Source organism: Barbus barbus (assembly GCF_936440315.1).
Source record: "Barbus barbus genome assembly, chromosome: 1".
Lineage (NCBI taxonomy): Eukaryota > Metazoa > Chordata > Actinopteri > Cypriniformes > Cyprinidae > Barbus > Barbus barbus.
The window spans coordinates 24,645,257-24,661,188 of record NC_136729.1 but is presented as its reverse complement, the minus strand read 5'-3'; the positions used below and the strand labels follow the sequence as shown (position 1 = coordinate 24,661,188).

At 38.2% G+C, this 15,932-nt stretch overlaps 1 protein-coding gene across 1 annotated transcript; it reads right to left on the bottom strand.

Annotated features, from left to right (window-relative positions):
- Positions 1-9,380: 9,380 nt before the first annotated feature.
- LOC306871081 (leucine-rich repeat-containing protein 14-like) lies at positions 9,381-15,400 on the bottom strand. Its single transcript, XM_079418772.1, has 4 exons — positions 14,816-15,400; positions 14,456-14,735; positions 11,897-12,751; positions 9,381-10,868 (listed from the first exon to the last, which is right to left on the bottom strand). The coding sequence occupies exons 2-4, from the start codon at positions 14,731-14,733 to the stop codon at positions 10,289-10,291; spliced, it is 1,713 nt and encodes a 570-aa protein (XP_079274898.1). The 5' UTR covers positions 14,734-14,735; positions 14,816-15,400; the 3' UTR covers positions 9,381-10,288.
- Positions 15,401-15,932: the final 532 nt, after the last annotated feature.

Below are 15,932 nucleotides of genomic sequence, written 5' to 3'. Positions count from 1 at the left end.
AACTTCAAATGGCCTTTGTGGGACATACTGGTCAGAAAATTAACTTGAAAAATTATATTAAATATCAACAATATAAACCAGCAGCACTTAAGACCTTTGTCAGTTCACAACAGTATTTCAATCACAATAGATTCTACTACCATCATGAGTGTGTGTTTTTCTGTCCTTTCTCCAGCTCTTGTCACTTCTCTAGTTCTGTGTCCAGTCTCTGGCCTGTTGTTGTCATCTTCCCTTGATGGTACTTTGAGATGCTGGAGACCAGAAGTTGGAGACCAGGTCCAGACTATATCCATTCCTAATGTGTGCCCACCTCCTCTAGTCATGGGAGGCCCAGATAGTGCTGGTATCTTCTTCTCATACTCCACCAACAGTGTGGACTTCTGGATCTTCAACTGCCTCTATAATCTACACTGCAGACTGGACGGGGTCCTGAGAGGTCCTGTCCGCCAAATCTTGACCCCACCAAGCCCCGCTTCCTTCAGTGCCTGTGCAGTTTGTATCCATGGAAACAGTGATGTCACAGTTGTTGTGGTAGAAACAGGTGAAGTGCTCACTAGATTCCAAGCGAATGGAAGAGTAAGGTGTGCTGATTACTGTGTACCTACAGAGATCTTACTGGTCCTCACTGTGGATGGAGTGGTAACTATTGCTAGTACATTGACCAGTCCAGTAACAATACTGGATGAGTGGCATGGGATAGAGCATTGGGATTGGTCAGGTGGGCAGATGCAAGCAAATATAGGCACAGTTTGCTGCATGGTCTTATATAATGATGTTAAAGATATACAAATTGGACAGGAAGAATGGAGATCCTTACAGATGCAGAGATCACACAAGCCAAAGAAGATAAAACTTCTACATGATGCAAAAAACAGGTTCGTATTTGTGGTAGATTTTTATTTTTATTTTTTTTTGCTCATAAGAGGTCTTTCAAAGTTCTTTTTCTCAACATTTATTTCTTAATTTTTTTCTTTTAAAGCTGCAGTCTGTAACTATTTTTTGGTTAAAAATGATCCAAAATCAATATTTGAGAAATTACATAACCAGCCAGTGTTCAAAACTATCGCCTTACTTTAGCCCAATTCACAACAGGTTAGCTTTTAATAAAGTTTTCTAATTTGAGTGGTACGGGTAGGTTTTCACGGGAAATTCGAGCATGGCACTGCTTTATTATGTCCCGTCTAGTTGCTATGGCATAGAGGTGTAACGATTCATCGATATGGATCGATACATTGATACGATGTCTGACGATACGATGCGTCGATGCCATGCGTAAAATATCGATATCCGTAGTATAAATAGGCACCTTTATTTTGGCACTGTCGACATTTTCACATACGGTAATGTCCGTCTATGCATTACGGCCATCGTGTGCATTCTCGTTCAAACTCACAAATCAGGACTAGATATAAAGACTGCCCGGTGGCACAAGGCGAGCATAAAAGACTCTCGGGATTGTTTGTGGAACAAATTGAGCTCTCTTCTGCTTTTTTGTGCATGGATGAATAAATACAGGCAAAATTACATCAAAATACGCGTTTTGGCGAATATCCTATTATACAGTCGGTTAGGCAAATGTCTTAATGTAAACAGTTGAGAAAGAAAACGCATGTGTATTAGTAGGCTATATTAAATCCGTGCAAAAATAATAAATCTAATGCTGTCAAAGAAAAATACAAGTGCTCACTACTCCTGACTAAATAACCTTTGTAACATCAAAAATGATTAATCTATATTTAATTTATACAGTGAAGACTATGCAGTTATTTTACATTATTACATTTCTGTAGCGTACCTGAAAATTTATTTTAGACTGAGCTGAAAACATGAAAAGCACTGTTTATGTCTTTGTTTGTTTGTTTACTTGTCTTTGTTCTATTGTATTTATTTTCTGCTATTGCTTGCAATTTGGTTATCTGTAGAAAAGTTTTAACACTGAGCCCATAGTAGCAGCCAGAATTGTTTTTCCAATTGTTTATTTTCTTTATTATTTAAAAAATTCAGTTAAATGTTCATGTTATATATTTTGGTTGCATTTGTGAGTTAATAAAAATGTAGATGGTTGTTTAAAATAGGTATAATATCATTATATCGATTAATATACTCCTGTATCGAATCGTATCGTAGACTTTTTTTATGTATCGGCAAATATTGTGTCGCTGGGTATGAGAATCAATATCGTATCGTGACGAACCATCCGATTTACACCCCTATGTGAGGATCCTGCAGGTGGCAGATTGTTTAGCCTTTGCTTGCAGCAGCTAGAATAATTAAATGTATCACTTTAATGGCTGATTGTAATCCAGAAAGGATTATGTGTTTATGAAACACATGTGAATGAAATTAAATGATATTCCAGTTTCAAATGTGCTTCTGATTACAGATAGCCTGGGATTACCCAAGATTTGTATTTGAAAGAAAACCAGTTGACATCATTTGCTTTTTGGGTTTCTTAATATGAAATTTGAATGGTATGACAATTAGATTAGGCTGTACAGATACTTAAATCTACTCGTTAATACACAATATACTCATAATCACACAATGCTGATATTTATAACAATAATTAGAGAATAAAGTATAACAACAATAATAATTTGCACGGTTTGATGTGATATGAGCTAACCGATCGTTAGATTTAATCACCATTGGTAGCGTGATTTATTGTAATGCCTTTTTTCTCAGTTGGTCAGAACAAACGTGGATGACTTGTTACTTGTTCAGATGGCAATATACGGTGAAAATTATTATTTGGGTCATATATTCCAAGACGAAGGCTAGAATCTGTGATTGCGAAGTACAGTAAACATTTACACCGCTGTGGTGACTGACAGCTAAATATTCACCTCAAAACATTAGATTCATCCGCGCTGGATGCCAGAGGACATTCCACACAAACAAGATAATTCCGCAAGTAACTGCAATTCCAGGTTTTCAAACAGAGATGGCGACAAAGAGGCAAAACTTACGGACTGCAGCTTTAAGTAAAATAAGATACATCCTAAGCTTGTGTCTTTCTCACAGGTTTCTGGTTATACTGGGCCACTGTGGTGGTTGTGTGTCTGTGCTTAATATGCATTCTGGCAAAATCCAGTTCAGAACTTCTGCTCACAACAACCAGAACATCAGCAGCATGCAGGCATACCCCAACAGTGGCTACCTGCTAACTGCAGGTGCACACATACTTCACACACACTCTACTACATCATCACACTGCATTCAAACAGACTATCTGCTGATGATAATCTTGATGGCTTTATATTGCAGGTGAAGATAAAGCTTTGCTGGTTTGGCGTGTGTTCCCATGTGCTCAGCAGTGCTTGAGTCTTCATTTCAGCGTGTTGTGTGATCTGCCTCCTGTTTTGATGGCACTGATGGGAACCCAACTCACCCTCGCCTTACAAGATCCTGAGAATGATACTTATAGCCTGGTGCAATATAGCTTAGAGAGCCAAAGCAGATCTGACCAGCAACCCAATGAAAAGCATCACAACAAAATCACTGGTTAGAAACAGTAAACTCTACATTAGTAGATATCTAATATTACAAAATAAGCAAACACAGTTTCCCAAAAAGTGTATAGTATACAGATTTTAATTTGTGCTTATTTTAATGAATTTTAATGAAAAATTCCATATATTAATTAACCAAACTTCATCGGATAAAATGATGAATAAAAATTTCCTAATGAATTTTCATAAAAATCTTAATTGTCATAAATTGATTTTTTTTTTTTTTTGTAATATTGTGTTGAAGTATGACCCAGGCATTGCCAGGTTTCATGAGATAAAACTATATCATACTGACCCTCCTGAGATTGAGACAGTCTGTTTATGCTTCCCCAGGCCTCTGTGCTTGTCATCAACTGAGCATGTTTGCTTCAAGCAGTCAGGATGGGACTGTACGGATCTGGGATATGGAAAACCACCTTCTTAGGTTAGGACCTAAGTGCTACTTTTTGCTTGTAGTTGTGTATATTCTACAAAACAAAAACGAAAACTTTGATTATCATTACATACCAGTTTAGTTTTGTTTTGTTTGTTTCAGAATTCTTGAGCTGAATGCAGAGCCAGAGTGTTTGGCGTACTGTGATAGTGGAGACCTGCTACTGGGCATCACAGGAGACCTCTACAGAATCCCCCACACACAACTACTGCCTCTGGACTGCAGGACACAAGTACAGCTTAAAATGTTATCAGATGACATTCAGCTTATTTAAAAGCACTTTTAATCAAACTACTTGAAGACTTTTGGTGTCTTTACCAACACTGATGTTAAAAACAGTGTAATGGCGAAATAAAAATACTTTACTGTAAGTTTACTCCACTAAAGTTTACTCTAGAACAAAGGAGGTTCACACAATATATAGTCTGTTCACACAAAATTAATTATTCATTTTGAATGTATTCACTTTACTCACCCACTTAGAAATGGTATCCAGACTCTGAATTACCCAAATCCTGGATCCCAATCATGAGCGAATGCAGGTAAATTTCTACTCAAATAACATACATTGCTACACATCCAAATCCTTACCCTTTGCTTTTAACATCTAACTCTAGGACAGAGAGTTGCCATATTACTAAAAAGGATGGTCCTGAAAGTCATGATAGGATAAAAGATCCAGTAAGTATCAAATATAGGTAAGTGTGTGTGCGTGTGTGTGTGTGTGTGTGTGTGTGTCAGAGCTCATCCACATGTTTGTCTTAAAGGACTTTGGAGCACTTATGGCAATACATAAAGATCTGGAATCCTTGCAAAAAGGAGACGTTGAGTGCAGAAGGAGAAAACCAGCCAACATACAATCCAAACGGGAGGCTTTCAATAATTACCTGGGTCTAATTTACAGGCAACCTCTTGATATTAGGGTAAATTTATCATCAATCTCCACTTTTCAGACAATATTTTCCAAATAAATGAGTTTGTGTATATGACTGCCAATATCAAGATTTCACATCATTCATCTAGATTCCAGAAGAAGATATGTTTGATGTGTATACTATACTTTTCCCACCTAAAATCCCTGAGCTTCCTCCTCTGAGCCCTTCCTCCTTCACCGACGGCTTATCAACGAGACTACATTCTCCTAAAACACAGGTGAGAGAATTGAGTTGTTTTATTACAAAATTATCATATTCCATACACAATGTATCCATTACTAGTCTGCCCTATATGTATTACCCAATAGAGACATTCTTTGCTTAAAAATATATAGTATTTTTCTTTGTATAGTGTGAATCACATAATAAGGTGACTAGACGTGCCAATTCCCGGGGACATGTTTTGCCCAGGATTTCTAAAATCTGTTCTGCTCTCTATAGCTCTCGCAGTACTTTGATGTCATATAACGATCGATCTGCACAGCGCAAACAGCCAAAACCTGGTTATTTTAGCCAATGTAGAAATCCTGGGCAGAACATGTTCAGGGGAAGTGGCACGTCTGGTCACCATATCACACAATCTAGTTTTTCCATGGAAAAAATAAATATATGATATGCATAGTCCTTAAAGGCGTAGTTCACCCAAAAATGAAAATTCTGTCAATAATTACTCACCCTCATGTCGCTTGAAACCCGTAAACCTTCGTTCATCTTCGGAACACAAATTAAGATATTTTTGATGAAATCCGAGAGTTCTCTGACCCTCTATAGACAGCAAGGGTCCTACCACGATCAAGGCACAGAATTGTAGTTAGGACGTGTGCTGTCTATAGAGGGTCAGAGAACTCTCAGATTTCATCAAAAATATTTTAATTTGTGTTCCGAAGATGAATGAAGGCCTTGCAGGTTTGGATCGACATGAGGGTGAGTAATTAATGACAGAATTATCGTTTTTGGGTGAACTTTAAGTTCTTTAAAATAATATCTTCATCAGGTTTTGAAAAACTTCAAATTAAATTTTTTTGTGAATGCAGAGGGGAGAAATAACTGAATAAATAATGGAATGTTTTTTTTTTCTCTTGTCATGAGCAGAGCGAACTAGATAAAGTGCAATGCTTGTATAATGAAGAGGAGGAGAAGAAGAAGAGGGAAAAGGCTGACATGCATGTCAGACCCGTCGTAAAGGCTCCATCAACAGAGAAGAGCCCTCTTCCACCTTCACCAGTGGCAGAGACACTCATATACCATGTTAGGATGTTGTTTTTTGTGTGTTTATGTTCATTCTAGTCACATGTATTTGAGTAAAATTACATAAATCATATAAGGATTGACTAAGTTGCGTAAAGGTGTGGTTACGTAAGCGGAATTTTGCAGGCTATTTAGAGAGTATGTGATCGTATTTTAAGAAAAGAATGGAATGCTATCACATAACCACTTCATCTTGTACTCTTTTTAATTTGCTCTCTTGTGTTTACAGCCACAAAAGCCCCTTCCATCAATAAAGAGTCCTACACCCCCTCTGACTCCACCCTCCAAGCCTGCCACACCTTTACTTACCTCTGTCCCTCCCTCGCCCTCTTCTGCCCTACCCTCTCCCACCTCACATCTACCAGAGTTCCTCCTGCAGTTTGTGGATGAACAGTGGTTTCAGAAGATGTTTCCTGATCTGAGTGTAAGTTGAATACAAACACAATGAGCCAAACATAAGGACCGTTCCTACGTACTCTTTATAAAACAGTATACACATCTCAATCTCAATCTCCTTCTAATTTATGCATCATTCTCATTTATCCTTGTATGTGTTTGCAGTGTATTTCGAGTTCTTTATGCCCCAAGGAATTCTGCAAGCATCTGTTGAACTTCATGATGTCTTGCGGCATGGCTCAGAAGAATAGCATCCTGAATGCATTACTTATGCTAATACAGCAGGAGGTGTTAGACAAAGAATCTCTCAGTACAGGACTGCTGGTTTGCCTGAAAAACTGCATTCACAAAAACATGGTAAATCAAATTGTGATACTACATTAAATCCATACCGGCATAGCTGAAAATACATTTAAGTAGCAACTTCTAAAGTTTGGATTTAATTTCATGTATGAATACAGAGCATATAAATTGAGTCTATTCAATATAAGAATATGTATGAATATGTGAGTACGTGTTTTGCAGTCAACGGAGGAACAGCATTTTGTCGGTGAGCTGCTGAACGTGCTGGTGTATCTTAGTCCGGATGGTTTTGACACCATTGTAGAGCTACTCGCCATGTTGGCAAATAAAGAAGCTGACCTTAAGTAAGGAATATTGCATGTTTAGCACAATACAGAATACAATGTAAATGTTTTTCAGTGGCCTACTTTAGTAGCAACAGCAGAACATCCCGTTATTGAAAAGTTGCTTTCATGTTTGCAGTGTTAACAAACTGTCTCCACCAGTTTTTTTGTTTTTGTTTTTTAAAATGACGCCCATTTGCCATATATATGCAGGAATTAACCATTCTATTATTATATCTCTGGCAGGGCTTTAGTACTGTGTGTGTTGCAAAGGTTGGGTGTGGATGAAGCTGAACTGTGGTTATGCCCAGAATTAGAGTCCTGGAACTCCCTGACGAAGCATAAGCCTAACCAGCACCACAGTCTTCGAGATATGGCCAGCCACTGGCTGCTTTCCTGGACCAGAAAGTACAAGGTATGGAGCAGATATCAGATTGGTAGAGATATTTTTGAGGAGAACAAAGGTTTTTTTTATTTGAATTGTACTTGTATTATGCTTCACAGGTGCACAGTGGGTCTGTGTTCCTGCGCAGTGAAGGAATACAGAGTGTGCTCGCACCTGTGAAGGTGCTCAAATATTTCTGCTCTGTGCAAAAAGGCAAACAGACTCGACCACCTCCACCAGAGGGCAGGAAAGATGCTGTCATCATGCCTTCAGACTTGCCTAGGTACAATATGTCATACTAATACAGGGACTCTCACTATCATTTGGTTTTGTCTTTTGTATGTTTTTAGTGAGCGTAGCTACATTTCAAATGTATCGCAAATTTATCTCAAGAACCTTACATTCAAATCCAAAGTTCTTTCTCTAGTCTTAGAAATAAGATAAAAAAGTTTTTTTAAAGAAAACCAGCAAAATTTGTCTTATTCATCCTCAAAAAAGATCCTCATATGAAATACTGAATCCATCTGTTTAAATAGTTTGCATAACCAAGAAATGCTCTTTAAAATGTATCTGTTTTTGTTTAGACTGAAGCCAATTCAGCGCCTGGGAGAGACGTACAGCATGTCTAGGATACGGGAGCCTCAAGGTTAGAATATATTTCAGTCAGATTTTCAGCGTTCATTTGTTTAACACAGCTATCAATCTGTTATGATAACTAAAAGATGTTAAGGAGTTTGTTTCTAATGTTCAGTTCATGTGGAAAGCTAACTTATGCAGAAAAGCAGCCTCAAAGGAATATGGAAATTATTCTTTCACTCTGCAATTTTGCTATACTGTAATTTAGTATACTTTACTGTATCCAAGGTTTTGTTTTATCCAGTCATCTTCATTATAAACCAACAGGACGTCTGCTGCCACCTTTGCCATATCGACCTGTGTTGATGGATTTCCCACAGTTCCTCTCTCTACCAATGGCTCATGTCACACTTTCTTCATTCCCCTTTTCCCTGGATTTTCAGAACTTCAAATGCCCCTCACCACAAAGATACTTCTTCCTGGAACGCTCCTATGTACAATATTACAGATAGTTATTTCCAAAAGCATTGCATTAAAGCTGTGATAGACTGTCTCTATGATGCATCAAATTATGCAAATCTAAAAGTATCAAAATCTAAATGATCAAACTAACTTTATTATCTTGAAGTCTTTTAGTGCATACATATGGCTTGTTTTATTGTGGAAGGATATACAGAGTGAATGCTAGTGCTTTGAAAAGCAATTTGCTTTACATGATACCTTCTTGAGCGCTGGAGAAGTTGTGTTGTGTGGGGCTTACAAATGTTGTGAAAACAGTTCTGTGCAGCCCAGTAAACTGTATAGGCATTGGTAATGGCATTGGTGTTTTGGCCTTAGGATGGATGAAGGGGTCAAATGATGGCATGATATGCTGTTATTTATATACTGTTTGAATAACTCTAACCTAATCCTCTCCCTCTACCTTACAAACAGATAGATCAATAAATAGATTAATTGTGATTATTTACTCCAGTTTGTTACTACATTTTTTAAGGAGGATGTGATGCATCGAGGGTCATTTTGTAATCAAATTGTTACCCTCTGAACTGTAATCGAATCAAATTGTGAGAGCAGTGAAAATTCACGCCTCCATTACGCAGAGGAATAGTTAATACAGAGAGAGAGAGAAAAAAAAATTAAGAATATTCAAGAATAGTTCTGGATTTGGATTGAATCATGATATTCGATTTGCAGTATATTAATACTTAAGATATTTTTTCAAAGTATAATAGAAAATAATAAATTAAATGTACCAAGACAATACTACTTATGTGACAGAACTTCTTCATTCAAGATAGCCTTCTGACGATGTTTTACGCTGTGCAACCACTGACAGTGACTAAATAATACAAACTTGAACAAAATAAAAATTAATTATTAAAGTATTAAATTCAATTAGTACAAATATTTTCCAGGACAAAAAAACTGCAATGCAAAATTACTTTTTTTTTTGTGTGGGTACCCTGTGTGGGTGTGAACATTAATTGATGGCCATAGTCATCAAAGGATAGTTCAACTAGAAATGGAAAATATTTTTTATGAAGTCATTAAATTCTATATATTATATGGAATGACTTGAAGGTGAGTTTTTCATTTTCCAGTAAATTATCCCTTTTGGTCTTGATTTCCCCACTGAACACTGTTAGATTAAATTAGACTCACGAGAAAGCAGATAAGATTGAAAAGCGTTTCACACAATAGAACCTGAACATTTGAAATATTCACACAAAAAATAACAATTTAAAAATGGGCTGTTTTTTTTTTTGTTTTTTTTCCCGGTAGCATAGAAAATTCAGAAAAGTCAACAAGTTTAGTTTAAAAAAAACATTTAAGAGGTGTCTTGGTTCCTTCTGTTGGTGCTTGCCATAAATTGTACTGTAATAGGGCAATGTTTAAGGCAATAAAACCCATACATTATGCACAACACAGCAAACAAATGCAAATCAAAATCATTTCATGTGAGAAGCTGCATAAAATATAATGCTAAGGTTTCAACTAGCAAGACTTTTTATATGACTTTGTGTGTATAAGTTAAGGTTTGCTATTACTGAAAAAGCTTGGCAACCACAAGTAAATTCCCCATGAATGGAGTGGTTAAAACAATCTGAAAGTACTAGTTTAAGCATAGTTTTGATTGTCACACTAATTAAGAGAGTGAGCTTTTGGATATTCACCCCCTAATCATGCACAGTCAAGTCTGGGCTATAGTTTAGAAGGTCAGAGGTCACAAGAAGGTCCTGGGATCGTCCTCTCAAGTTCAGAACCTCATCTAGTAACCTCAGCGTCAAGTCTCTGCTCTCAGACTCCTCTAGCAGAGGCCAATCCAGCAGCTGAGCACTGGAGGGGAGAGCCGGCAGCCCAGGCTCATATTCCTCCAGTGGGTTGGGATAGAGCAGCAGACGAAGAGAAGGAATTCCTGCCGCTGTACGGGCCAGGGAAAGCAGTCCCATTCTAGAGAGTGGGTTTAAGGCCAGTCTTAAGCTACGTAAAGCCCGACAGCAGGACAGGGAGGGAAGAAGAGCACCCAGGAGAGTGTCTGAGAGGCCACAACCACAAAGTGAAAGCTGGCACAGAGAGCTTTCGGCTTGAGCTAAGAGACGGCGCAGAGAGGGCAGGGACGATTCATCAAGCCAGTTCTCACTCAGGTCAAGTTCTCTCAGGAATGGAGCATGCTGGCTGCAGGAGAGGTAGGCCAGGTCAGTGGAGGTCAGGCACAGGTATGGCAGCTCTAGCACCTCCAGAGGCTGGGAAAGAGAGCTGCAAACAGGAGAGAGAAAACTTAAACGTGCCAGGTCCACAGAAATGTTGCTTTCATATGGTTTTGAAAAACTTTCATACATTTTCAAGCAGGCTGTCAAATTAATGACTCTAAAATATCAAACATACACCAAAAATATATAAAATAGTGTAATGTATTTATATATCTATATCTTGCCCCCAGGACTCCTCTCTATGATATTAGTTTTATCATTTCTTTTTCTACATGCTGGTCAAATCTTATGAATTTTGTTGGTCGGAACACATGACTTGTTAAACCATTTTTGTTATTATTAGAAATAAGTTTTTTACCCAAAAAAATATCTTCTAATGAGGCTTTTCATTGTAATAGAATAACAAATGTATCACCCTGGCATTTTTTGACAGTTTGAAATAATTGTAATCAAGATTTTAAATGCATTTAATTAATTAAAGAAATTATTTGCCGTTTGGCTTGCTTAGTTGGGACACTTAATATTAAGTAATGTCATTGCAGCAAATCGAAGTAAATTGCATCAAGCTGATTTACTGCTGAATCGAATTTGTTTATAATTGATGAATTTTACAACATCGACATGAACTGGATTTAATCAACATTAAACTGACTCAAGCTGGACAACAAAACTACCGCTTTCAGTTAAGCTGCTTATCACTGAATTGAACTTCATGATAAATAACAGATAAACTTTACACGGTTATTAAACTGAACTGATTAAACACTAAACTGACTCACTGGAGCTGAATAATGACACCACTGTCTTTTTAGAGCTGCTTTATAGCAGAAATTGAATTTGTCATATATTTGATGAAGTTTGCATCTCTAATTCTGTTTCCTCCCTGTTTAACACCTTGAAAATGTTTTGAAACAATCACTGTTGTATAAAGCACTAAATAAAAAGGTGACTTGAATTCAGGAATTTAAAAAATTTTAATCCTTACAGAAGAGGTTAATTCATGATTGCATTTTTTATTTTATAAATTAATAGATCTGGACCAAAAAAAAATGTAATCTGCGTGTATGAATGTACCTGAGCAGCAGGCGCAGGTGTCCTGGCAGTCGGAGTGCAGTCAGGCATAATCTCTTTAGTCTCTTCAGTGAACCCAGTCCTTTAGACATGTCTTGAAGTGCCCCCTGCTGGCCAGGCTGCGTGCGCTGTAAATCCAAGTTACAGTAATGCAGTCTCAGAGAGTGCAGCTGAAGAAAGGGAGCTAACAGTGGAAGCAGCATAGCCAGGCCTGACACTCCAAGACTGGAGTAGCGGATGTCCACACCGAGGAGATCCTGTGGAGGCAAGAGACCCAACAAGGAAGCTATGGAGGGCGCTGAGAGTTCCTCCACGCGGAGGTAGCGGCAATGGAGCCACAGTGGGCCCGGTTGACTAAGGGCATCACGGACACGCTCCCAGGAACGGGAATTGACAAAAAGGTCAGCCCTGACATGGACCATAACTACCTCATCCCAGTCTTGGTCACATAAATTACTGTTATTACTGCTGGTGTTTGATTTCCCCTCAGATAAAGTCTTTCTTCTCTGGATCTCCATCCTCCTCCTGACACCCTTTACTGACTCATCTCCTGGAAACATCCGTTCATTAGTTCTGCACTCCATCTTCTCCACTCTGTGTCCTCCCTGACTCCCTTCACCACTATTTCCACACCCTACCTTGCCCCGGTCTCGCTTGATGATGCCCCGGTCACGTTCTGCTTCCAGTCCTCTTTTTCTCTCTCTTTCTCCATCTCTCCTGTGAGCCCTGGAGGCAGCAGATCGAGCTTGTAGCACCATTGAGCAAAGGGCAACACTGAGGGACCATCCACCCATCGAGTCCTCAACTTTCCCATTCTCACACTGAAGTCCACTGAGATCCAGCATCTGCAGGCAACACCTGGTAAGAGAGGGACATAAGAGAGCTTGTAAATAATGCTTGAATAGATATGAAAGACATTTACATTTATTCATTTAGCTGACGCTTTTATCCAAAGCGACTTACAATTGCTATATATGTCAGAGGTCGCACGCCTCTGGAGCAACTAGGGGTTAAGTGTCTTGCTCAGGGACACATTGGTGTCTCACAGTGGATTCGAACCCGGGTCTCTCACACCAAAGGCATGTGTCTTATCCACTGCGCCATCACCACCCCATTAAAAGACTCAATATAAACCAACACAAAAAGACAAGAGTGATACAGAGAAAACAAAATGACTGTGAAACACTGTGTATACACAAATTTAAACTTTTGCAGAATCTTTTATTCTTTATAATATTCAATGAAATGAATGCCTGCAAGTGCTTAGAAGTTTCTGTTACCTCTCTACAGAAATCTTGGTCCATTCCTTGTTTGAAAAGGCTTTCAGATCTCTGCTAATCTTTGGATTTTAATCTGAAACTGAACTCAAGAACATTCTATGACTGATCTCTGAAACAAGCGCAAGTAGATTTGGATGTATATTTTGGGACAGCTGTCCTGTAGGAAAGACTATTGATCTTCAAGCTTCAGTCTTTTCACCGAAGGCATTACAATCTTTGTCAAAATGTCCTGATACTTCAAGGAATCCATGATGTCCTTCATAAAGTCAAGATTTACACTTCCAGCAAAAGCAAAGCACCCCCCATAACATGCAGGTGGTGTTCCTTGGCTCATAAGCTTTGCCTTTTTTGGGGTCCAAAAAGTTTTAGTTTGGTCACATCACTCCATAAAACATTGTTCCAGCCCTCCACAGGTCTATCCAAATGAATTTTTACCATATTCAAGTTTGTTTTTTATGTTTTCCTATTCAAGTGGGGTCATTCAGCATGATATCCCAACATGAAGGCCATGTTTGTCTAGTGTTCTTGTACTCTGCATTTAAATGTTTTTTCCTCCTTTCATCAGGCCATCTTGCAAGTCTTTGTCAGTAAACTGTTTTTGTTTTTTAATCTCAGTTGCACTAATCAAACATTTTATTCCCCTGGATGACATTGTGCTTTTTCTTCAATAATAAGACTGTCAGCTGTCTTTAGAAACTTTTAATGTAATAAAACAAATTGTTCTCTATAGGCTTTTGAGGCCATATTTGCTATTCAACTTTGGGCTAAATGTATGTATGTGTAACAGCTAACTCAGTTTTGTTATAGAGTTCCAAAGAATAATTATGACAGCTGTATTACAAACAAATAAATAAAAATCCCATGACTTAAACACATTACATTATATATTGACATTATCATTTTGAATTTAACTGTTATAGATGCAATTTAAAAAATCTTCAGAAAAGCTTACATCTGTAAATTATTACAGTCTCTGGAGGTTGAAAAGTTTAAACTGCATTTATTTTTAATATTTTATCTTTTCATTACATGCTTCAATCCCAACTATTTTTCATCCATGTGTGCCTCATTAACTTGTTTACTGCCAGTATGGTGAAAGGAGCAGGGCATCAATGACATTTCTACCTATATTTATCCATGCTGCTCCGCATCTTTAAAGGTCGGAGACATGACGCATGCTATGATGGCGAAATTCATTTCTATGTATAACATCCTGAGGTTGTCTTTTTTTATGGCACACTGTGTCATTAAAATGAAAAGCGTCGTGTAGACTCATCCGTACCTGTTGTCCGTCAGTCCCCTGACCACAGCCAGCAGCAGAGCCTGGACGCAGAGGCGGTTCGGAGGGCACTCGCCCGCTTTTCTGCTGTCTCCAACGGTCAGTTTTCGCTCGGGCCACCGCTGGACGAGCTCACCGACGGCTAGAGGACGGCAGTGGGTGAAGGCGGCGTCCAGCAGCGCTCGGTAGAGCTCCCGCGGCACACAACTCAACCAAAACTGCGAAGAGCTGTGGTCGCTCACCACCTCCCGAGCACACAGGTTCACCAAAGACAGCACCATCTCTGCACAAATGAGGACAGCATCAGATATTATTACTACAAATCATAGAGGAATAATTAACATGAGTAAAGAATCGTCAAACCTTTTTTTTCTCCAGAAAGCAGCTAACAGTTACAAAATGATCTCCCTCATCACACTGTAATCTTGCATACTAACTACGTTACATTCAATTAGCCTCGTTTAACAGCCATCTGAATGTCACGAGCGTCTTAAATGTCTACAACCCTAAATATAGGATTTAATATGCTCAGCATTTAGCGGGTTGTACATAATTAATGCCTGCTTTATGGCTTGAGAACAATACGCTGAACATGAGCAACGACATGTAAAATGCAACTCTGTGCGATATAGATGAATCTTAAAAATGGTTTAAATGTCTGGAGTGTTTCCGTTCCGACTCCCTGCCCGATGTTTACGGCTGAAAAGTCGCCCTTTGATGACGCAAAAACACGTATTTATTTGGCGACTATCCCAAATAACAGCGACGGTATGTAGGAACAAAATATCCCAAAATCAACGAGAAATATTATAGATAATGAAGATTTGCAACTTCTAACAAGAGTGAATTGGTTTTGCGTTTTCTTAATATATAAATTTTATCGCAAACAGCTTTAAGGTCAACAAATGGATTGTTAGGGGTTCATTAGGCGAGCACAGGTTTCTCTGTAAAGAGCAGTGTCGGGGAGTAACTAGTTACATGTAACGGAATTACGTCATTTAAGTTCAAAATAAAAGTAATTGTAATTAGTTACAGTTACAGTTACTAAGAAAAAATGTGTAATTAAATTACAGTTACTTATGAAAATGTTAAAGATTACAAAGGGGGTTATCACTCCCACATACAGATTTAATTAATTTCTGCAGTGACTGCTCTAAAATATGAAACACCAATGTTTCAGAAGTTTATAACATGCTTATCCGATAACTCTTATTTCCTATATGGGTTTATGTATATGCTTTATTTTTTTTTTTAAGATTAACATTTTTTTTTTCTAAGGCAATGTTAGATTCCAGTGTTTCCCGTCAGCTATGCAAAGATTTTATTTCAAAAACAGTATCATAGCTATCAAAAAGTGAAAGTGAAAGTGACATACGGCCAAGTATGGTGACCCATACTCGAAATTTGTGCTCTGCATTTAAACCATCCAAGTGTACACACAGTAGTGAACATACACCCGGAGCAGTGGGCAGCCATATTG

Coding starts and splice junctions, on each gene's coding strand:
- LOC306871081 (XM_079418772.1), bottom strand. CDS start 14,733: ATGGTGCTGTCTTTGGTGAACCTGTGTGCTCGGGAGGTGGTGAGCGAC. Junction 12,752..14,455: donor AGGGGACTGACGGACAACAG/GTACGGATGAGT, acceptor CTCTCTTACCAG/GTGTTGCCTGCAGATGCTGG. Junction 10,869..11,896: donor CACCTGCGCCTGCTGCTCAG/GTACATTCATAC, acceptor TCCTGTTTGCAG/CTCTCTTTCCCAGCCTCTGG.